This window comes from Lissotriton vulgaris, chromosome 2_1 (assembly GCF_964263255.1).
Source record: "Lissotriton vulgaris chromosome 2_1, aLisVul1.2, whole genome shotgun sequence".
Lineage (NCBI taxonomy): Eukaryota > Metazoa > Chordata > Amphibia > Caudata > Salamandridae > Lissotriton > Lissotriton vulgaris.
In genome coordinates this window covers 838,013,336-838,037,730 of record NC_141687.1, presented here as the reverse complement: position 1 = coordinate 838,037,730, position 24,395 = coordinate 838,013,336, and the positions used below count along the sequence as shown (strand labels likewise).

The 24,395-nt window shown below is 43.7% G+C and overlaps 1 protein-coding gene across 5 annotated transcripts in view; it reads left to right on the top strand.

Annotated features, from left to right (window-relative positions):
• The window catches only part of IFT54 (intraflagellar transport 54), a 372,547-nt gene that overhangs the window by 175,606 nt on the left and 172,546 nt on the right, over positions 1–24,395 (top strand). For 4 of the 5 annotated variants that reach the window (XM_086956262.1, XM_086956261.1, XM_086956265.1 and 1 more), the window contains exons 7-8: positions 13,160–13,183; positions 19,297–19,372. In XM_086956262.1, the coding sequence (XP_086812388.1) occupies positions 13,160–13,183; positions 19,297–19,372 (100 nt within the window). The remainder of the gene's footprint in view (positions 1–13,159; positions 13,184–19,296; positions 19,373–24,395) is intronic. The other variant, XM_086956264.1, reaches the window with a different exon arrangement.

Genomic DNA, 24,395 nt, shown 5'->3' with positions numbered 1-24,395 from the left:
GTACAAACTGTAGGTCGTGACAGTGAAGATCTGGTACTCAACATCTTTATTAACGTAGGTGTGACATTGCCCTCCCCGGTGCAAACCTGTCCCACCCACTCAACCAACCACTCACCAATAGGGTGCAGCCATCTCATCAATACCCCCTGCCTCCCAGTGCTCCACGTGCTTAGCTGGGAGGAAAGGGGAATGGGGAGAATGGCAGAGAGAGGAGGAGGGGAAGCATGATAACAGTGCAAAGTAGTAAAATGATACGCTGCGTCTGTCCTAGGGGTACTGGCTAACCCGTGAGGGTCTCTTTGTACATTTGCAAATCTTGCACATCCTTCTTGCTTATGTGTAAATAGATAGAACTGCTTAACGTAATCTGGATTCCCTAATGCTGGAGAGTCACACAGAGCTATTTTCAATAGTTTGGAAACTTTCCTGATGTATCTGCAGCCAAGAAACAGGATCAGTAACATCCTTCGGTTTTAGTTCTCGTAAGGGTTTGGAAATGAGGAGAATTTGGTATCCATTGCATGCAATACCCTCCATCCCTAGGCAGGAACGTACTTCATGTTGTGTTGTGGGGGCAGGATGTTGCACTATTGCACAAATACGATTGGGTAATATTCTTCTCTCCCTTTTAGAACTCAGGTGACCTAAATAGGAGACCTGCTTTATACAAAACTGCAGTTTCTTCAGAAATGCTTTGTGACCGTGAGAAGCTAAAAAAGAAGCAGGTTTATAGTGGCCCATGTATACTGTTCTTCCGTATCAGCCGCTAGGGATCCTCTACATATTGTAGCAGTGCAATCTGGGTTCCAAAACGTCTTGATCGAGGTCTCCCTTTAATATTTGTGAATATATGGAGAGAGATTCTTTATATCCTTGGGAGCCTGTGTCCATAAAAAAGAATGACCTTGACAAACCAAAAATATATATATATTGAGTATAGGGATGTAAAGGAATGGAGAACAATGCAATTGTCAGATCTGTGCCTGAAAAACAAGTGGCTGATGGTAGTATGGTAGTATGGTGGTATGAATAGTAGTGGGGTTTGGCACCACAGGAAATCTGCGTTAAACTATCTTGTTTCTCTCACTGAAGTTTTAAACCAAATGCCACTCATCGGGTATTAAGGGGTTCTTACTTTGTTAGCATGTCAAGAGAATCAATTAATTACATACACTCCCCTTTGTCTGTACCAGGACTCCCTCCTTGACCGGTGCTGATATTATTCCCTGCAAATCCATGTGTGCCTCCAGCAAAATATATTACTGTGGGACTTGAGTCAGTACAACATTTTTCTTCAAAACAAAATGAATAGGTTCGACATATAATATTCTCTCCTCATCAGATTTGTTTAAAGCCCAAACATTTACTGTAACATTATTCCGTACAATGTTGGGAAACAAACCAGAATATCAGATTCATCTTCAGTGTAAGGTAGCCACATTGGGACATAAGCGGATAGTCATCAGTGTATTCAAAGAACACACCATCCGGTGAACATTTTATAACAGCATTCATCTTTTTCAGTAGGGGTCAAGACCCAATAAATTAAAGGGACTTTGATCAGAAACCACAAAGGTATGTTTGTCCATAATTGGACAATGTTATACGTCACAGGTTGCCTAATAGGTCTTGTAATGGCAACATTTGAATTCCCCACTGAGGTGTTCGTCATCCCCAAAGGGGTAAGTGAGGAACAGTATTAGCTGATACTGTGGAGTAAGTGGCACCAGTGTTTATGAGTAACTTAACATCATGACCATGAATATGTTCTTGAAAATAAGGACCCTTCTGGTTAACTGGCAATGCAGGAGCCATTACATATATTTCCCCATACGGAGCACCTTATGCTTCATAGTAATCATCACCAGAGGTTTCTTTAGGCATCATCTGGTGTGGGGTCTGCTTCTGTTTCTGATTAAAATAATCCCCCTTTTTTTAACTCGACAAGGGCCCTGGATGGAAGGAATTGGGTTGTCGTTGTTTCAGGGGGTTAATGCCGGGCTGGAAATTGTTTGAGTTTTTAGGACAATCATTCTTCCAAGATCATTAGATCCACAAATGCGACATCCCTGGTCCTATTGGGAGGAAGGGGTGGAGTTGAGGGCCCCTCTCTGCCCCGTCACCATCCCCTGAAGGCTACCCCCCTATAGCCCTGTGTGCTTCCATGGAATCTCAAGCCCCATTCTCTATTGTTATTATGAAAATGCTGTAATTGTTGAACCATTAACTTAGTTTTTGCATCTTTTTATTGCTTCTTCTGTTGGTTCCCTTAGTGTTGTTGGAATTCAAAGCAATATGAGCATTAGCCAATTTCTTTTCAAGTGGTTCCTCCGACCAGCAAGGAATGACTGTCTCGATTTTTCTTAATAGTGGGGAACAACCCTTGTACTAGTGCACTTACCAAGACAGAAGTTAAAAAAGGATCATCTATTTCCATCCCACCATGGGCCTTAAAAGCCTTCCTCATCTCCTCATAGTAAAAGTGAATGGATTTGTCCTTTTGAACTACCAGTAATAATTTAAAACAATCAGTGTGTTTGCGGGCTACCAAATCATTGAAACATTGCAAGACCTTCTATGGCAGCTCCAAAGGTTCCTGGGGAAGGGCAATATTTGTTTCTCTCTCTAAACCCCTCTGTTGGCCACTGCAATTTCTAGTCAATTTTAACCTTAGCCCACATATCTGATGCGGCTATTATGCGAAATGTGATGGCAAGATCTTTCCAGTTCTGATAGATACATCTGCCAGTGGAGTCCTCACCTTGTGAATATCCCCTGCACAGCAGCCAATCGGAAACTTGTGTAGCTCTCCACGCCGGCAAGGTCATGGACGACGTCACAGAGGATATGACTCTGCTCCCAACCCCGCTGACGTCACTGGGTCCATAATAGGGCCTCGTCGGCGTGATGACATCAGTTCCCTTTTTTCCGCGCCTTTGACGCCAACGGTTTCTTGGGACTCTCCGTAGTAACATTGTTATTGTAGTTGTTCTTGTCTGTTCTTCTCGTTTCCTTTTGAAGATGTCAGGAAGAAAATCTGGTTTTAAGCCCTGCAGGAAGTGCGGGAAGCGAATGTCCATCACTGACCCGCACAAGGACTGTTTATGGTGCTTGTCTTCCGATCACGACGTCGATGGATGTGCGTGTTGCAGAAAGATGACCTCTAAGGCATTGAAGGAAAGGGAAGTAAAGTTATTTATCGCTAAAGTGAAGAAGAATAAGAAGGCGAGTAAAAGAAGATCGAGGTCGAGATCTCGTTCCGAATCCAGGTCGGGTTAGAAGTCGGCGTCGGGACATTCGAAGTCGAAGAGACATAAGAGAAAGAAACACTCTTCGAGACGTCATTCTGACAAGGAGCCGGCGCCGAAGTCATCTTCTCCTCGACGTCACAGTAGTGAGGTCGATCCTTCATATTCAAAACCGGTCTCGCCAGAGAAGGAAGTGTCTCCTGAGGTCGAAGTCTCTCGATCACCGACACCAGCACCATCGGATTCGGTCCATTCTTCGGATCCGGGTGAAGCCGAGCCAGAGCAAGAAGACCAGGAGCAGCCTGAAGAGGTTCCTTTGTCGGAGCCGACGGGCCCGACTCCAAGTATACCGGCTTCAGAGCCGGCGCCGGGAAATTATCCCCCTTTCCCGGCTCCAGGCCAAGACCCATCACACTATCCGAACGCTATTTATGGTGTCTTTGCAAGGGCCATGTACCCCTCTGGTGCGCCTGCGGGCCCCATGGGTCCTTTTGCTTTCAATTCGGGTGTCCCTCAGGCATATGCCCAGGCTCCATTTATTCCCTTTCTTCCAGCGACGCTGTCCTGGAATTTTCCGGCGCCGAGGGCTCCGGTGGCGTATCGAGAATCTCCGACGCCGTATCGAGAATCTCCGGCCCCGCCTGTTCGTCCTTGTTCGCCGCTAGCGGCGCCGTCGGATCCGTGTTCGATGCCGGTCCCGAATCCGATGGAGTCAGTTGTGGATCTATCGACTCCAGTCACAAAGATTCGCTCCAGGAGGGAGGCCCAGAGAGTTGTGGAAGAGGCACGCTATCAGAAGGACTTGGAGGAAGGTGAACTTCCTGATTCTGAGGACTATTTTGCGGAATTATGAGATGCAAGTGGTCTTGATGTCTCCCCTGAGTGGGTCTTTTCTCCTGATTCAGATGCTCCTTCAAAGGAGGTAGTCCCATATCACACAGTTGTGAGAAAAGCTGCTGAATTATTGGACATTAATCTGCCTACCACTGAATTTAAGTCCAATCTATTGACTTAAGTGTTGCATTCTCCATCTTCTGTGACTGAGCCTATGTTACCGTTTTATTGAGGCAATTCTGGAACCGGTGTTGGAGGTTTGGAAAAAGCTTTGTCTGCTCCTGCAGTCTCTAGGACTGTGGCACGGAGATACGGTCCGCCGTAGCTCATTCGCATGAGCTATCGGTGTTGTTGGACCTTCATACCCCAGACTTGCTGTTTCTCACAGAAACCTGGTTTCGTGATGATTCCCTCCCCGCCCTTCTGGCTACCTTACCAGCTTCATACTACGCCCTACGCTCGGACCGCCTTAACGGCAGGGCTGGGGGAGGTGTAGCGCTCATTGCCCGAGCAGACTTGCCTTTTCAAATTCTCCCTCAGCCCGATATTGCTACGACCGAGTACCTGGCCATTCGTACCACTTCCACCTCCCCTCCTCTTACCTGCTCACTCATCTACCGTCCCCCCCAATCGCCCTTACTGTTTCTCCCTACCATCCTGGAAGTATTAGCCACAATTGCGATTAATAATACTTCCATTCTGCTCTTGGGTGATTTCAATTTTTGGCCGTCCAACCCCGCAGAGTGCTCTTCCTCTAAGGAATTTTCAGAAACCCTCCGATCTTTTAATTTTATACCCCACATCCACTCCCCCACCCATGCTAAAGGACATGTTCTAGACCAGATTTGGTCCTTGAACTGCCCTGTAAATTCTGTTTCTATTTCACCATGCACCTGGTCGGACCATCATTTGATCTCTTTTGCCCTCCCCTTATACCCCCCGGTCAAAACCTCACTTCCTAAAAACGTTTGGGTCCGGGCCTGGGGACGAGTAGACCCAGGCAACCTCTCTGACTTACTTACTGCTTCCTACCCTTCATTACAGGGGTTATCTACTCTCTCCCAAGTCGCTTCCATCAACCAGTGGCTTACCTCTGGCTGCGACTCTATTGCCCCACTCAAGCGGGTTACGTCTAAGCGGGAGAAGGAGGCCAATCTGTGGTTTAATGAGGACCTCAAGACTACTAAATTAGCTGTACGCAGAGCTGAGCGTGCCTGGAGGAGAAATTACTGCCCCCTATTAAGACTGGAGTTTATTAACATCTTGTCCCAGTATAAGCAGGCCATCTTAGGGGCAAAAACAGCTTATTTCTCCTCCAAAATCCTCGGCGCAGAGAACCAATCGAAAGTAATCTTCTCGATTGTGCACAACCTGGCATTCTCTGACAGAACCACACTGAAACCCACTCCTTCACTTGAACTCTGTCACTCCCTCAATAATTTCTTCATCCAAAAAAATTTCTACCATCAAGGCCAATATTCCTCCCCCTTCTCCTACGTTTGTGGACCCTCAGTGTCCCCCCCCCTAAGGGACAACTTGATGCTTTTCCCCCGCTGACTAAGGAATGCCTTACCTCGATAATTCCCTTAGTCAAATCTGGTTCCCCTCTTGACCCCTGTCCCTCCCACATTCTCCGTCACATTTTTTCTTCGTGCTCCGATCCCCCTCTCCACCTCCTTAACAGTTCACTCTCACAGGGTGTGGTACCCACCCCACTGAAAACTGCAATCATTGTCCCCATCCTTAAGAAACCTGGCGCGGACCCCTCGGTCCCGGCCAACTACCGCCCCATCTCCCTCTTGCCATTCTTAGCAAAGGTGCTCGAGCGCCACGTCACCCGCACCTTGAGCACTTTTGTGGAGATGCATGGGGTCTTAGCCCCCCGCCAGGCCGGTTTCCGCCCCGCACACTCTACGGAGTCCGTGGTACTTTCGGTCCTTGATAACCTCAGGGAGGGAATGGATACTAACAAGACCCAGGCCTTGGTCCTGCTCGATCTCTCAGCCGCCTTTGACACGGTCGATCATACCATCTTACTTTCCCGTGTCAGGACGGCGGGGATCGGAGGTACTGCATTGGTCTGGTTATCCTCCTTCCTGAGGGGTCGCACCCAGGCTGTTCGCCTGGGTGACTTTACTGCGGATTTCCGGAAAGTTCAATGCGGGGCCCCCCAGGGTTCTTCTCTTTCTCCCCTTCTGTTCAATCTTTACATTGCCCCACTTATTTTTTCTTTACAGCAGATGGAGGTCGCAGTATATAACTATGCTGACGACCTCCAACTTGTTTTTGATCTGTCCTCTTCTCCGTCTTCTATCTCTAATTTCCAATCTACCATGACCCACATCCGAGACTGGATGAACCACAACCATTTAAAACTCAACCCAGATAAGACCGAGCTGGTGTTGACGGGTGGTTCATCCAGCCCCTGGTCTTCTCTGTTTTGGCCCCCTTCCCTTGGTTCCCCACCTGTCCCTTCTTCCTCAGTAAAAACTTTAGGTATCAAGCTCAATTCTCAACTCACTCTTCACTCCCAGATCAGCTCTGTGGTGTCCTCTTCCTTTCTCTCACTGCGTGCTATACGCAAGGTGTCCCGCTTTTTCTCTTTTCACGCCTTGAAACTGATCACCTTGGCGATGGTCATCTCCCGCCTGGATTACGGCAACGCCCTATATGCCAGTATACCTGCATATAGTCTTAGGCGGTTGCAACAGATCCAGAACCAGGCGGCGCACCTGGTGTTCAAATTACCAAAATTCCACCATGTCACCCCCCTTCTTAAATCTTTACATTGGCTCCCCGTTCGTGAACGTGTCCAGTTCAAGCTGGCCTCTATCACCTTCCAAGCGAGACTGGGCACGGCACCGGCCTTCATCTCCTCCGAGATCACTCCCTATGTCCCCACTAGAGACCTCCGCTCATCCACCCAGGCCCTTCTTACGGTCCCGCGCTTTCGGAGGAAGAAATGGGGCGGTTCAAAATTTGCGACCCTTGCTCCACTCCTCTGGAATTCCCTGCCTCCTGAGCTCAGAACCTTGACTCTTTACTCCCAGTTCAGAAAACAACTTAAGACTCTTTTGTTTTCTAAAGCCTTTGATTAACTGTTCCTCCCACAGTCTGAATTGCTCTACTTTACATTGGCCAGTCTACCTTGTTTTCTGTAAGTTGTAGCGCCATGAAGCCGCTGGCGAACGTGCGCTTAATAAATAATTTTAAATAGCAAAAAATAGAGTGGCACCGGAGGATCCAGAATTTTTGTCAGCTCATCCTTCACCTGAGAGACTTGTGGTTCAGGCGGCTTGTTCAGAGAAGTTTTCAGGAGCTTTCCCGCAGGTTCCAGCGGACAAGGAGTCAAAAATGATTGACCAGTCTGCTAAAAAAGTGTTCTCTTCAGCGAGTATGGCACTGAAGTCATCAAATGCAACTTGCTTGATGGGAAGGTATATCCATGCCTTGATGGATTCCTCTAAACAGTTGCTGCCAAAACTGTCTGATGAAGACAGGAAGAACTTTCAGGAGGTATTGAATGATACACAGGCTGCTGCGCGCCAGTTCCTTCAAAGTGGCCTGGATACAGCGGACTCAGTGGCAAGAATTATGGGCTCTGCAGTGGCAACGAGAAGGGGGCTTGGTTGAAGTCTTCAGACTTTTCTCAAGATGTGTAGGCCACTTTGTTGGACTTACCATTTGATGGTACGGGTCTTTTTGGTAAGAAGGGTGATGCCGCACTTGAAAGGTTTAAAGATAGTAAGGCCACGGCAAGATCACTTGGCTTGCAGTCCTAGCCCAGAGGATCCTTTCGTAGGTACAGAGGATTTGGAAAGTCATCCTTTCGTTCACAAGGGCAGCCTCGTCAGCAGCAACAGCAGCAGCAACAAAATACGCTGTATAAATCTTATAGAGGAAGAAACAGAGGTCGTCCACGGGGTCGTCAACCCTCCTCCTCTCCTCCTATCGCCGCAGCTAAGCAGCCCTAGATTCCCCATTCCCAGTCATGTTGGTCCTGTGGGGGTCGGCGTACCCATTTTCTGCGGGATTGGGAATCGGTCACTACAGACCAATGGGTTCTCAATCTTGTGACAAATGGGTATGCTCTTCCCTTCATGCAATTCCCTCCTTGTCAGGGGCCTTGCTCAGAGGAACATCTCAGTCTCTTTCAGGAGGAGGTTCAGACCTTGTTAAAGAAAGGCGCAATAGAGGTGGTTCCAGAGCAGGAAAGGGGTCAGGGATGCTACTCCCGGTATTTCCTGATTCCCAAGAAGGATGGCAGGCTTCGCCCAATCCTGGATCTCAGGATCTTGAATCTTTATCTGAAAACAAGAGAAGTTCAAGATGCTTACCCTTATTATTATTATTATTATTATTATTATTATTATTATTATTATTATTATTATTATTATTATTATTATTATTATTATTATTATTATTATGTTTCTTATATAGCACCTGAATCGACCCCAGAAGGGGTATCTCCGCGCTTGCCTTGGGAACCCGTCCTGGCTTTTCCCTGTGAGATAGCCCCTACAGGGCATCCCCAAGGTGAAAGCCAGGCATCCCGCCGCGGGGGGACCGTTGTGGAGATTAAGCAGGCTTAATGCCCAGAGTTGCAGAGTGTGAACCCATGATTAGGTCAGGCACCGAAGCGAGAATTATCGAGTCCATGGACATTTGAGCTCAAGACCCTGCCGCGTCGGGAATTGAACCCTGGTCCCGGGTCTGACCTCTGCTTCAGGGTCTGCCTGCTCTAACCAGTGAGCCACACTTCTCCTTGCGCAGGTTCTTCAAGCGTTGCTGGAAGGAGACTGGATGGTGTCGCTTGACCTACAGGACGCGTATTTTCATATCCCGATCCTGGAGTTGCACAGGAAGTATCTCCGTTTAACGGTGGGGTCACAGCATTATCAGTTTGCGGTTTTTCCGTTTGGAATTACTACTGCACCTCGAGTCTTCACCTAGGTGATGGCAGTGGTGGCAGCCCATCTCAGGAGGTTGGGGATTCCGGTATTCCTCTATCTGGATGACTGGCTGCTCAAAGCGGAGTCGCCAGAGATGGTGCTTCATCATCTGCAAGTGACAACCCAGCTGTTGTACAAATTGGGTTTCTCGATAAACGTGCCCGAGTCTCACCTGGTGCCCTCTCAGAGCAACCTGTTCATAGGGGCGGTACTGGACACTACTGTGTGATGAGCATTCCCACCTCCACAAAGGATTCTCGACATTCAGGAAATGATACCTTTTTTCTATAATGGAGTTCCAGTCCTGAAGGTCCTTAGTCTGCTCGGTCTGTTTGCTTCCTGCATTCTGTTGGTCAACCATGCACGCTGGCACATGAGGACGCTCCAGTGGTGCCTCCGCAGGCAGTGGTATCAGCACAACAGAGATCTCAGGGAGTCAGTCAGGATCTCCAGAGAAGCTGCAGCGGTTCTGTCTTGTGGGGTGTGGAGGGCAATCTGTCTCATGGAAAGCCCTTCCATCTACCTCCACTGGTGGCCACAGTGATAACGGATGCATCCACTCTAGGGTGGGGTGCTCATCTGGGGGATCTGGAGTTCAAGGGTCTTTGGTCTCCAGAGGAAAGGTTGCTTCGCATCAACCTTTTTTAGTTGCGGGCAGTACGTTTGGCGCTCAAAGCCTTCCTCCCTTCCCTTCGCTGTCAGTCGGTTTAAGTCCTGACGGACAACACTACTGCGATGTGGTATGTCAACAAGCAGGGAGGAGTGGTGTCGCTGGGTCTCCGCAGAGAGGCTCTGCATCTCTGGTCCTGGGCTCAGGACCACCAGATTTGTCTGATGCTAAATCATCTGGCTGGGGTTCTGAACGTGCGTGCAGACAGTCTTAGTTGGCAGTTCTCCGCCGACCACGAGTGGAGGCTTCATCCGTCTTTCAGACGTGGGGGACCCCTCGGGTGGACCTGTTTGCCACTCGCGAGAATGCTCACTGCCCTTCATTCTGCAGTCTCCAGTATCCGATGCGGGGAGCTTTGGGGGACGCGTTTCAGTTGAGTTGGAGCTCTCAACTCCTTTACGCGTTTCCTCCCATACCCTTGATTCCTCGGGTTCTGAGGAAGATTCGCCAAGACTTGGCCCAAGTCATTTTGATCGCCCCGGATTGGCCAAGAAAGGTGTGGTACAGGTACATAGATCTACTTCACCTCTCTTCGCACCCTCTGCTCCGTCTCCCTCTCAGGGCAGCCCTCCTCTCGCAGTCGGAGGGGCAGGTTCTATACCCCCACCTACAGAGCTTACACCTTCATGCCTGGAGATTGAACGGGGCAACCTGAATTCTTTCTCTTTCCTGCCTGATGTGTTGGACGTAATACTATCGGCTAGGCGACACTCCACCAAGTCTATCTATTCCTATAGATAGTCCAGATGTGTCCATTGGTGTGGGGAGAAATCTATTGACCCTTTGAGGGCTTGTTTATCCAACATCCTTCAAATTGCTCTCTCTCTAGCTCAGCAAGGCTTTGCTGTTGCTACTGTGAAGGGCTATTTATCGGCTTTGTCGGTGTTCCTTGGCTTGCCGGATCAGCCGTCCTTGTGTTATGGTTCATTAAGGGCCTTATCAACAAATTTCCGCCCACTCCATTTATTGTGCCTCAATGGGACTTAAATCTTGTCTTAACCTACTTGATGGGTTCTCCCTTTGAGCCCTTGCACAAGAGTCCTTTGAGACTGTTGTCTTTTAAAACAGTTTTTCTAGTTGCCATTACCTCTGCAAGGAGGGTAAGTGAGCTTCAAGCTTTGAGTTTGAAACCCCCGTTCTTGACCATTCATGCTAAATGAATGGTACTCAGGACCAGGGCTGCTTTTCTGCCTAAGGTGGTTAACTCCCTTCCATCTGGGGCTGTCCATTACCCGCCCTACCTTCTATCCTCCCCCTCACCCTTCCAAGGAGGAGGAGCGGCTTCACCGCTTGGACCCTAAAAGGGCGGTGAGTTTCTACCTCGTTAGAACTAAAGACTTTCGTGTGGATGACCAACTCTTCGTGGGCTTCATTGGCTGCAGGAAAGGCAGAGCGGTGCACAAGTGCACCCTTTACAGATGGATTATATTGTGCATCAAGATATGTTACTCTTTGGCTGGTAAGGATCCTCCAGAGGGTATAAGAGCTCACTCTACCAGGGCAAAATCTTCTACATCTGCCTTATCTAGGGGTGTTCCTGTGGAGGACATTTGTGGGGCGGCAACTTGGGCCTCCCTCCACACTTTCGCAAAGAAATTACTGCTTAGATTCCGAGGTGAGGAGGGATGGACACTTTGCGCGTTCTGTCCTTCAGGACTTTTTGGTATAGAAGGGTGGACACCCTCCTCCGGGAGTGGGGAATCCACTGGCATATGTAGCCATCAGAAGAACAAGTTACTTACTTTCGGTAACGCTATTTCTGGTGGATACAGTATCTGCCTGTGGATTCCTCACTGACCCACCCGCCTCCCCGTTGTCCACCCTTGTATACCTGCAATGTTGATAATTTCTATCTCTTACTTTCAATGGAAGTGTTTTATTCTGTTTGCTTTGGTGCATTGATTTCATACTGTGTGTCTTGGTTTGAATACTGTGTACTGTGTATGCTGTATATATTTTTGTGTCGGTCTGTCCGTGTGCCTCGAAGGCAAGGGGGAAAAAAAAGGGCGGAACTGACGTCATCATGCCGGCGAGGCTCTCTTATGGCTCCGGTGACGTGCTTCTGTGACCTCGTCCTCGTCGGCATGGAGAGCTACGAAAAATTTCCGAATGCTGCTGGAGCAGTGGATATTCACAAGGTGAGGAATCCACAGGCAGATACTGTATCCACCAAAAAAAGCGTTACCGAAGATAAGTCACTTGTTCTTCTCAACATGGTGGTTCAGGAGCTCTTAAATTCTACTCGGAAAAAATACATTTCTATTAGGAAGCCAGGGCATTTTGAGTTATGTTGATATTTTTTCCTGACCACAGCAGGTTGGTATTATGATTGCCCACTCTCAAAGATGTAGGTAGAATGTGGTTGTTTATGATCAATCGGGTTTCAAGCAAATAAGGCTGTGGTGAACTTTATGCTAAAGACGACATCTATGTTGGAAGTTGTATCCATTGAGCAATGTTTTTCTGAAGATAAGAAAATGAACAAAAACCCTTCTAGAAGTTATGAATTTGATCTGTTTTATTAGTTTTTTGCCACTTAGATATTCCAGCCTCGACTACTTCTTTTCAACAATAAGAGTTATTTAGAATTTCTATCTCCTTGCTGTTCTTTTATGCCTCAGTCAGGAAGCTACTTTTCTACTGTCTGAAACATTGCTGTTATTTTAATACATTTTGGGTAAAGTATATTGCTTGGATTTTTTTTTGCTTGAAAGTATTCTTTGACCTTGTTTAGGTCCATCTTTCTAGGGAAGGCCTAATTATAATAGGAGATGCGACAAGATGGTAATCCCCCTGCCTACAGATTACTCAATGGCCCTTGAATATTATTAATTTTCAAAAGTGGGGATCTGATCTAGATGACGAAGGAAAGTACAAGACTGAATTCTCTACAGTTAGGCTGTATTTGCACAATTTACAGTGTATCTTCCATTGCTGGAGAGATGTTGGGTGGCTACATTGGGTTCTATTCAAATTTTTTATCATTACTGCTTGGAATATAGCACTGTGCTTATCCTCATCTTGCTCGCTAGAACTTCGAGTTTTAGACGAAAAAAGTATTTTCTTGAAAACTACATAGATTGATTTAGTTGTTCCTCTGTCTTTCATGCTGGTATGAAAGCATACCGAAAGATATTAATTGGAGGCATATAATATGATGAGTAACTATTACTCACAGGTGAGCAACCTTACCATTCCCAAAATGCTTGCATTGCTTTTCATGTTACCCTCTGATTTACAGTTTTTGATTCCCACTGTGATATTGCCTTAATTAAATTGATGTCAGACAAGTCAAGTGATATATATATATCTATATATATATATTTCATTGCAAGGTTGTATTTCTGTTTGGGTACAGCAATATATTGATTAACTAATGTAATTTTGTTGATGTGTAAAGTTAAAAGCTTTAAAAACGATTTTCACTTATGCTTTCTTCTTTTCTCTTCTACAAGACCCCTGAGAATCTGGAGTCTGAGGTATATACTGTAACATTGCGCACTTGCATATGCTTATTTAACTTGGTGTCTGCAGTACAAAGGGATAACAGTGAACTGCTACAACATTCCTAAACTTGTACTATGGAGAGTTACAGGAACACAGGGTAGTATAGGTGGTAGTCACTCACTGTGTTACAAAAGATGCTTATCTTGTGCAGGCTGCTGATGTGATGTATTTATACAGAAGAGAAAAATTGAGTAAATAATCTGGGATCACATACCCTGTGGGAAAAACAACTCCCAGCTATCTAGTTGAAAATGTATTTGGCTCCAGCATTCATCCTCCTTAGAAGGTCTCTTGGCGCTGAAGAAGCATGAAAAATAAAGCAGAAAGTCCTATCTAGATGCCAAATTCCAAGATCATTCGCTTTTTCCTGAAATGGAGTTAAGATTTCCTCTGTAAGTGTTAAAGGAAGAAAGTTCTATAATCTTTATCCTTGAAATCTTGAGGATCTTCCATCCATCTGGATTTCCTCCATTTAGGAACTTTAAACAAATTCCTTGATAAAGAAGGATCCAATGTGAGCAGAGTGTTTCATAGATTTATAAGATAGCTATGAAAGAGAAATTGAATGGAAAGCCCTGTGCATAAACTAGTTAATTTGCACAAAATTCTGTTTCAAACAGGCAACCATTACAGCTCCCCAATTTGACCTGAAATATGGTCAGTCATTTTAGACTAGAAATAATACAGCCTGTCTTGTTTTTAATATATTTCAGCGTAGAAGCATTAAAAGGGCTAAAGAGCAAAAGTCCAGTTGTGAATTTATGAAAGCAGGTGCAACCATAATCCATAAAGAATGGGCTAAGAAAGACATGATAGTGCAAGATGTACAAATGATTAATTCAGGATCATGCAACTGATTTGAGTTGCAAGTGACAGTTCACTATCTAAATGGCCTACTCCTGCCTGACAGATCAAGGCCAATATGGAGGAAGTCATAAACTGGGGGGAGTCATAAACTATCAAGCAGATCATTATGTGTCAGTAGAATCTCTGATTTTGATGGGTTCAGCTTAAGACGTTGTTGTTCATTCGCCAGCTCCACAGTCGAGCATATACTCTTTCTTATCCCAGATGTTAATAATATTAACAACAATAAGAAGAAGACGAGTGAGTGTTGACTTCATACATAAAAAGTAGCAAAGCCAGGTCCATCAGCTGAGCCAGATAAATATTGTATCTTAAATCCGAATAGTGAAACAGAAATAGACAATTACAGTCAATGGTCTCCACACTACAGAGGCCAAATAGTTGCTCACACCACTTTGAAGTTCGGGTAGCTGCTTAGGCTTGCTATCATAGACTCAATATTTATATATATTTTTTATAACTGACTAGAAAAGGCCCAGGAGTGGAGAAACCTTAGAGCCCTGCACAATCCCCATGTTATGGGCAACAGTGCTGAGGAGCGTTGGGAACACCTGAGATTTGTCTGGCAGAAAAATAGGAAAGGCAATACAAGGCCAGCCCTTGAGTGTGAAGCTCATATAGAATTTTCCAAACCAATTAGATAGCTGACGAATCAGAATAGCTTAGAATATGGGCTTGAGACTGCTTCTATTCCATTTTGTACTGAAGATCATCCATGACTGAGGTGACAACTGTGTTCCCAGGCCAGGGTAAGAGCATGCCTGTAAAAGTTGAAGCAATGGATGGCTCTTAACATCATTTTGAAAATTTGCAGTCCATATTCTTTCTAAAAATTTACCAGGAAAGGGCAGCAAATATATATGGCAAAACTCTTCTGCATCCTCTGAGTTGAGAGTAGGTTTCCACAGGAGCGGGAGGGCAATTAACAAATTCATTCGAGAAAGCATGATGCTAGGAGTTAGTAAAGAATGTGCACCCTGTCACAGCATAGGGCTTACTGCTTTCTTTACTGATAAAAAAAAAATATTTGAGCTCAGCAAGGTTCAGAGGGCGACTCTGAAAAACATTTTGGATAACTGTTTATTAAGATCATCAACTCAATAGTTGGAGGATGCCCCTAAAGTTTTAAAGAATTCATTGTATTTATTTTCTGGGTTCACAAAATCTTGTTTTTGCTAAGCACATAAGATGTGTGTATTTCCTAAGCTGGGTTAAATTGAATTTTGACAACACTAGTCTAGTTTTATCCCCATTATTTTTTTAGTGTTTTAGTGCTAAGAGATTTGTCCTTAAAAGCATTCGTAAACGATCTACTTTGTTAAGGCTTAACTCTCTTTTCGGGGAGAGTTGCTAATTCATCAAAAGCTCCTGTGAGAGAAAATATAAGGCAAACCACTAGGTCATTAGGTGTCAAGAACGACATTTATCCTGCTTGTGTGTTTGCTAATACCTGAATTTAAAGCATGAGTAAACACTTTATCCAGGAATGAGAGGTTTAGTTTCTTTTAAATTATTTGTCACGGTAAAATAAAATATTAGTCCGTGGCAACTTGATGGAAACGCCACTAACACTTGCAAAGATGTACTATAAATAAAGTTGATAATATATACAGCACAATGAGATTGTCCTTTCACTCCATAAGAATCAAGACCACCATGTTTTCACATTAATCAAATTCACCAAGAGCTAACAATCCATAAAATAGGGATGAACAATGATTCTGACAATCTTTATCCACTTAAACATTCACTTGACACATATAATGCTCAACAGAGAAAGTATTGCTTATTTTCAGTGATTTAGAGAGCTGAAAAGAAAATACTATTACTTCATAACCATAAAATTATGCCAACGAAGAAGGAGAGGTGGAGGTCCATAGAAAATATAATAGCCACTAGCAGGCATAGGAACATAAGATATAATTGAGGGAAATAGTTCTAAGAGCAGCCCTCCTTCATAAACGAAAGTGCTTATAGAACTGAAAGCATGTTCATCCCATGGACTTAGAGGGGTGCCATGTTTTCTGCATGCTACTGACAAACAGTACATTTGCACACTGCTCGCCATCAGCACTAAACTGCCCTCAGCAACTGGCCTCAGGTGACTGAAGAAAAGACCGCTTGTCTCTAGGCCAAAGAGAAATGGCAATCTAAAAACAAACTGTCAAATAAAAACAGCAAAAATGACAAAGATATAAAAATTAGCAGAAAGACTGAAAGCCTTCCTTAGGGGAGTACAAGAAAACAAAAAGGAATGTAAAATTAAAGTAATGAACTTAACCAGTACGGATGTCCATGCACATGTCCTCTCAGCAGTAAATAGAATGGAACCAAAGATACTGACCTTTGAACAACAATGATATTTTGCACTGTCCGAATACCCTTTGACTTCTATTTTGCTTGTGCAAAATGAGGAGATGTATATGCCTTCTTCTGACCTAGCATAAATTTCCAATCCCCGCTGCCTTTTTGATACAAAGTGTTAGTTGTGACTTCTACAAAACCAGCTTAATCAATTGAATTCAAATGGGTTCTTCTCTGTCACACAAAATTAAATACCACTAAAAGGAACACTTGCCAGAAGTGACACCCTGGTGTGAATATAATTCTAACCAGACAAAGCTTTGGGTGTAAGCTTAATGCTGAGATGGGAAATTTCCCCAGAGCAGTCCTTGCAATACTGCTCATAAGAATTCTTTGGAGCAAGAGATTGATCTTCAGTGGAAGTAAGATACTGTTAGTAAGATCCTTATTGGCAAGATAAATATTGCTGAAGGATTCAAAAGCTGTGTGAGAAGCAGACTAGCCAAAAACATGTTGTGTAAAAGCAGTAACAATTAAGGTGCAGCAGCAAGGAAAGTTTAGCTCAGTGGGGCCTTGCGTAGTATGGTAGGTTGGTTGTCTCCTTTTCAAATGGTACTTCACCTTAGTGATGAGCATGCTGCACATGGGGAACATGCACTGTAATATCATTGAAGATAGGGAAGAAAACTCCATGGCACTGAAAGATATTTGCAAACCCATTTGATCTGACGCTGAAAAAATAAGAGCGCACTCAGCAGTTGAAGTGGACACTTCTGCCAGGTGCTAAGCAAAAGTTGGGTAAATTGTGTGTGGTTACATTGTAATGACTTGAAACCCAAGGGATCAAATATGCTGGAGTGTCTGGGCATTTTGCATTTTACCCATGAAGAAAAACAATTGGGACCTTACTAATGGGGTTTTAGAATGGCTAACAGTACTTCGTTGGAACATCATTACCCTTTCGCAGGCTTCCTTTATACATCCTCTCTTTTAAACAATATGCGTGTGACCAATATCTGTGCAGAGGAATACTGTCCAAATGAGCCAGATGTGCTACAGTTACAAGACTATAGCTTAGGGAAGTGTTAATGGTTAAAACCCACATTGATGTTTTGGGTACATATCGTAAAACGATTGGCTGCGCAATGACCATAACAAATGGCAGGCCTTGTTTTTGGTTCAGTTATATAACCTGCCAGAGTGCCTTGGTGGAACCTGGGCATACTGAGTGAGTAGCAGAGAAATTCTGGCAATTTTGGTACAGGTGTTATTTCTCTGTCTTAGTTGGTTGGATGTACGACACCTTGTATCTTGAACCTCAAATTCCAGTATGTTTTTCCGAGTACTAAATGTGTTAACATTCTGCCATATTGCATGAAGATGGGGTACCTACTAAGAGCAGGCCATTGTTCCACCTTGCGTTGTAATGGCATGTGTTGTTACAACGCGGTTGTTGTAATGACCGCGTTGTAATGGCATGCGTTACAAAAGCATATGAGGACACAGCATGTTCTCTGGAGGACTTGAAATCTTTACTAAAGACATTGAAAGGAACCACACAAGGAAAGGCCAATGGCGCAGTCACATGAAGAAAATGGAACTGAAACAATGAAGGGCACCCAGGAATTGTTCACATGAATAGGTGGCCTGGATTGTGGTATGTTGGACAAACAGTGATTTGGACACGGAGATATGAGTCCCTTCTTAGAAGATGTCTCCAAATTAATCATTTACTACTGCAGGGAGTGGTGCGTCCAAACTAATTGCATAGGCTTCATGTCTGATTCACTGTGCTGGGCAATGGATACTTCTTCCCTGAACTAATGAAAGCATTGATTTCTTTCCCACATTCATCATAATTGCAGAAACAACCATAGCATTATTATATCACATTAATCTTCTCATATGGGTTCTAACTGGCTAGGACATTACCTCATGACCAAGAAACTTCACTGGAACCTCCAGCAGCTTAGAATGATGAAAGAAACCATTGTATGACGTTCATTCAAACCACCTTGACTTTTTATTTTAATGGTCACTGCAGGCTTAGAGTGAATGTTTAAGATAAATGAGAAGTCAAAAGGAAGCTGTCCGTTTCTTTAGGATTTATGTTATAAATGATGAAATAAACCATGTGCTATTACAGAAAGATGTTTGGAATACCTCTTTGCAAAAAAGTGGATGTATCCAAGCACCTATTAAGGAGAGGTGAAGCAGATTTATTCTTTGTGCGTTGTGTGGCACAGCTTACTGAGTTTTGGCCAGGAAGAGGTGCTGACTGGACGAGACATATATATTGCTTAATGACGCAGCCATGTGCATGTACACATTTGTTAAAAAAACATGACCTGTACATGGATGATCAAGCATAATCTAGAAGCTCAATTGTAGCATCAAAAAACTCATCCTCTCCTTCAGATAGTGGAATTGATGTATCATTTAACAGGTCCTTTGAGTAATCTTCTTTTTCAACTGTGGCTCTGAAATCTATCAAGTGAAGACTCCTGAGCCACAGTGAGCATAAACAACTAGAAGTGACCCCACTCAGGGACTTTCCAGTGGTAAATAAGTTGGAACTCTACTGTGCTTGCTTCGGTGGTGCTGAGATTTCTCTGTTCTTTTCTGCGGGTGCATGCCCTTCTGTGCTTCTTGTTGGTGAGGGTGCTAGCATTTTCCTCAAGCCGCAGTGCTTGAAGGTGAGCAGAGGCGACCCATTGACTGGCATGGCAGTTTTAAGGGAGCTAGTTCCTTTATGTGCTTGTTTCATAGCTTTTGATGCTTTGCTGTTTTAATTTCTTAGGTGCTGGTCTTTCCCTGTCCCCTTCATGCATGTTACTCACAACCCCGTTGAATTTTGTAACTGAGGCTTGTATTTGTATTTTAATCTAAATATACAACCTGTTTCCTTCAACAGCCTAACAGTCCACCAAAGGGCACCAAACTCTCTGCAGGCAAACCAGTTAAACGGCAAACCAAGTTCGCACAAGATGGTAAGAGCAGTTTCTTACAGCAAAGTGGTACAGTAACCAAAGTGCACCCTACATGTCATGCATTTGTTTGGTAGATTCTACTGTGTTCCTTCACTGTTGAAAGGCCTCTATGTATATTCTCAAGCCGGTTCTGTGTTTTTCTGTCGGGGTGCTTGGTGATTTATTCATTTGCACTATTTTCTACCTCTGTGTTGCAGTATGTCCCAAAAATAGGGAGGTGCTAAGCCATGCATCTTTCAATATCTGATCTGTATTTTTAAGTCTCAGTGAGATACAAATTCAATGTGCAGCCTAAAAAGGGGATTTTTTAAAGCCAGTGAAAATAATAAAACACTAAGGAGTTTTTCATTGAGCCTTTTCAATACAGGTAAGAAGTATTTGACCTGTGATACAATTGCACCTTTTGGTCAAATCGTGCATTGTTTTTTACTAGAAAACAGAGGTTCTCGGTTATGGGCTCTTTACTAATATTCATAAATACTGCATATCTTCATCGTCTTTTAAAGAGATAAGCGTATGTATTAATATATATTTAAGTCTTCACTGCTGAGGTGTCTGTGCACTTCTGTGCCTGAGGTTTTTTATTTAAACAATCGTCAAAAGGATTGTTCAAGCACATGTAACTCTTTGCTCTCTATGTACACCCTCCCAAATTATGTTACTTTTTTTGGCACATTCAGGGCTGTTCATTGACGCAAACCCTGCATCAGTACTTCCCTGCAGCCTGTAATGTAACAGAAATGTGGAGATATTTTCATTTTTGTGAAACAGTTGCTCACCATTTTGTTGCATCTCTCAAATGGACAAATAGAAATCCCAAATCTCTAACCAACGGAATATTGCGCTGAATGTCTGGAGTCCAGTAATAACAAATATGTGTGGATTGTTTGCAGGAATGTAGTCTACACTCCCATAACATATTATTAGTGCAGATCACAAAATTGTGGCAGAATCACGGTTTATGCACTGATCATTTTTTGACCTACATCAAACTAGTATATAGAATTTTTATATTTCCTAATTCCAGACGAACAAAGGAATCCATTAGTGCAAGGCAGACCATATCTGTCCTAACTGACTGGTGAATAGAACACTCTGAACATGACGTTTGTCATATTTTTTGCAATTATTGTGACAAAACAGGCTGGTAACTCTTTCCAGTCTTTCCCTCGCACAGGAACATGTCCCTGCCAGGACCTGATCCCCATTTTGTTCCTATGGATCTCCTGAGTGTGCAGGTACCTCGTATGTGTTGGTTTTCAATGGCTCAAGGATGCCAATTAGACTATAAAGTGGCTGAAGTGCATTTTGGGAAGATGGAAAGCAAATAAAATGCTAGTTTAGGGTACATGAATTTTAGTCTTGTATATCTGGACTAAATGGAAACATACTGCAACCATATATTTTTAACACCTGCACATCCTAAGGTTTGTATCACTGAGTACCCACATCTCTCATACTTCATGACTGGCCTGTAGATTTCTCAGAACCTAACAATTGACAGATTTGTAGCTTTTCTTTCCAAAACACTGTAACTACCTTCCTGTAATTACCTCCAGCCTCCGTCCTAAATACTGCGGTACCAGATATGTATGCGTTTTGTATCTATTTAGGGTGCCAAAGGCAATGAACTGACTGCAGTGCATTTTGGAAATTTGGAAAGCAGCTACAAGAGAAATGTATGTTTAGTTTATTTGTCTTTTGGACACAGATATCACATGGACACTATTCCACATCTGTATATTTGTAATATATTGACGTCATGAAGTTACTGTCGCTGAATGCCAGTCCACCCTTACTGTGATTGGCTGGCCGGGACAACATGCTGAACAGGGCATTTGTCAGATTTTCGATATTTTTTCCAAATACCTGGTAGTGTCATTCACTTACCTCAAGCAGAACATAGCACTCCTAAGGCATGACCTTATTTGTGTTGCTCAGGGTCTTCTGAGTCTGGGATTATCAGACAGGAAGAGTTTCCATGTTGTGAGCAGGGATCCATCGACACACTAGACATGTTTTTGGAGATTCAATGGGTGAGGTTTCTTTGAGTTGGGCGGCATCCAGAGGAACCTGACAATCCAAGAGATATGTGAAATCTAGAGACACTGAGAAACCCAGTACAAAGGTACAAAGATCACAATTCTATTCTTTTGTTAGATAGGTAAGGTAAATGTTTATTGCAGACTGTTTCTTGAGTTAGTGCTCATCAATTAGAATTAAGAAAAACAAAGAGAGAAAAACTCGAATCCTTTGTTGTGAAACAACTTGTTGTGTTTATTTTCAATACGTATTCTTTAAAAGAATCCAACATAGAGGTCACATCCTCATTTGGACGAAAATGTTGATTCAGAATCGCATTGATCAAAGGATGTCAGCCGACACGTGTTTCACCCGTAAAAGTCAAGTCTACTAGGGCTTTTTCAAGGCTTATATTTTAGTGTAGTGTGCATCATGGGGTTATTTCGTAGTCTCAAACAAATATTGCCTAGTCAGCTTTCAACATGTGCCGAAAGTATTGGTATTTGTGGATTAAGTCAGGAGGGCATTGTCCAGGGTCAATCCCTCATCAGTGCTTCTCACTGGTAATTGTTTATTACTGTTAATGAAAACCATCTACATACTACAGAATCTAAATGCATACCTAACTTACTCACAGTACATAGTGCTGTACAATTATCTTTCCATTCATATCCGTCCACTGAGCATCCAAATGATACACTGTCCATCGTTGTAAGGTACAAACACATTTGTTCCATCAAGTTAAAGAGTAGAATACAAAATTTAGCATTATACTAAGACTACAGCTCAGCAGATTAGGCTAACTTTACAAAAATGATAAAAGGTCTCAGCCCATAGAGCATATGTGTCAAAATACATGATTCCAAAATGCCATTAAAACCGTTTAGGTAATAAATCATAAAACAAGGTGTTCCATCACAATCATAAAATGTCATATTCAAATTCTGTACTTATGTATTCCCATGTGGGAGAAAAAAGGGAAGTCCTCCTACTGACCGAACATAGTGTGAAAGGTTGGTACATGGGGGGGGTAGCCTGGATGAATCAAGCTCTTTTGTTTTTGTTGAGACATTCCCATTTTTTGTCCTTGATGTCTTTCCATAGTTTTGTCTGTAGGATAGCTAGCCTTGTTTTTAGCTGTCTTGTCTAGAGGAATAATATAGGGCCTTCCATGACCTCCATATTGCATGAAACCCCCTTTAAACAAATTGGCCCGCCTGGAGCCACAAAATACTGTCAAAGCATGTCATTGTAATTGTAAGGCTCTAAAGGAATGAACTGGACACTCCGTAAAGGCATTGTCCACATACTTGTCAAACAGGGTCTACCTATTGAATAGTATATTTAAAATTTTTGCTCAAACCTTTGGACAAAAGGACATAGAGCGGAGCTATCTCTGTCATGGAGCACTGACGCTCCTGCTAGCTGCTGAAATCCTGCGTTCCCTCCTTCACTATACCCGTGTCTTCCGGTATTAAAGTGGCGTGATGCCATGCCACATTTGGTGATCATAATGGCTAAGCATGGCCAAATCGTTGGTGACCGCGATGAAGGTTTTCACCATTGAACAGACTCTGCGGACTGGGTTGTGTATTGTTCGACTATCTCTGTCTGGAGGTGCTGAGGGGATTTTTAGACTGCCCGCTACAATAACTGTATCAAGGTTGGGTGGCCCATTAAGCATGCTGGTGCAGACTCAGGGGCTGTATACTTTTTCTCCAAATGGGGCACCACTATTTGCACTGTAGTATATGTCTGCATTATTTTGAGGCCCACAATCATAAAAAGTCCAAACGTAGGATCAACTTTGTTGTGTTCCGTGGCTGCTTTTAAAGTAATAAAGCATTATGCCACCAAAGTCATGGGAAGTTTGATTTTTTTTTTAGAAGACCTCCCTTAGGAGTGTTGGCGATGTAATCCGGATAAGACTGGTTGGTCAGGCTTCTTGTCACATTCTTTTAGCACAACATAATCCTCCTACTCCTCTTCATGCTGTTCTCCGTAACCTTCTTCGCCTTCCAGGAGTTTGGCTTCTTCCTCTACAACTGCCAACTAGTCAGAATCTGAGGTATGTTATGTTATGTTAAATTTTTATTTATTCAGCGCACATACGCCCATGGGCTTCATGGCGCTATGTCACACGGTTTTAAAGATAATGGAAGGGCATTCCATAGGGAAGAGGCAAGATAATGACAACCGCTACCACCCTGACGTTTTTTCTTAAATGTAGGGACCCTTCATAGTTCTTGATGGGCTGAACGGAGATTACGTGAGGGGGTATATTTACATACCAGATTCTTTATGAATTTAGAACCTTTGCCTTGCAAAGCTTTAAAGATAATGCAGCCGGCTTTAAAAGCAACTCTCTGGGCTACCGGCAGCCAGTGCAGATTTTCCAATTCTGGCCTAATGGTTTGCCATTTAGGTTGTTTACTTATGAGCCTGGCTGCCTGGTTCTGGACATACTGTAATCTCTTAAGCTGACCTACTGGAAGGCCTAAATACAAACTATTAGAAAAGTCAAGCCGAGATAGCACCAAAGCGATAATTACCTGAATCAGAGCTGAGTGAGTTAGAAAATGGGCAATTTTCTTTTTTTCTCAGTTGGAAAAAACTAGATGAGACTACCATCCCTATATGGTTTTTAAGCGATAATTCCTCACTAACAGTCACCCCCAAGCTCTTCACAGTGTGGGATTTAGTGGGAGGAGTTCCCATATCAGATGGCCAAAAGTGGGGTCCCCAGCTAATTTCACTTTTCCCGGGCAAGATAAGTTCAGTCTTGCCCGGGTTGAGCTTAAGGTGGTTCAGATTCATCCATCTCTGGATATGGGACATAGTTTTTTTTAATTCAGCCACTGCATCAGGGGAGTCCAGAGAAAAAACGAGTTCAAATTGAGTGAAATCCTCCTCACTCACATCTCTAGGCAGTGATCGAACAAGATGTGGGGCTATAACAGATGTCAATGGGCATGAAGGTGTAGGAGAAATCTTTAGTATT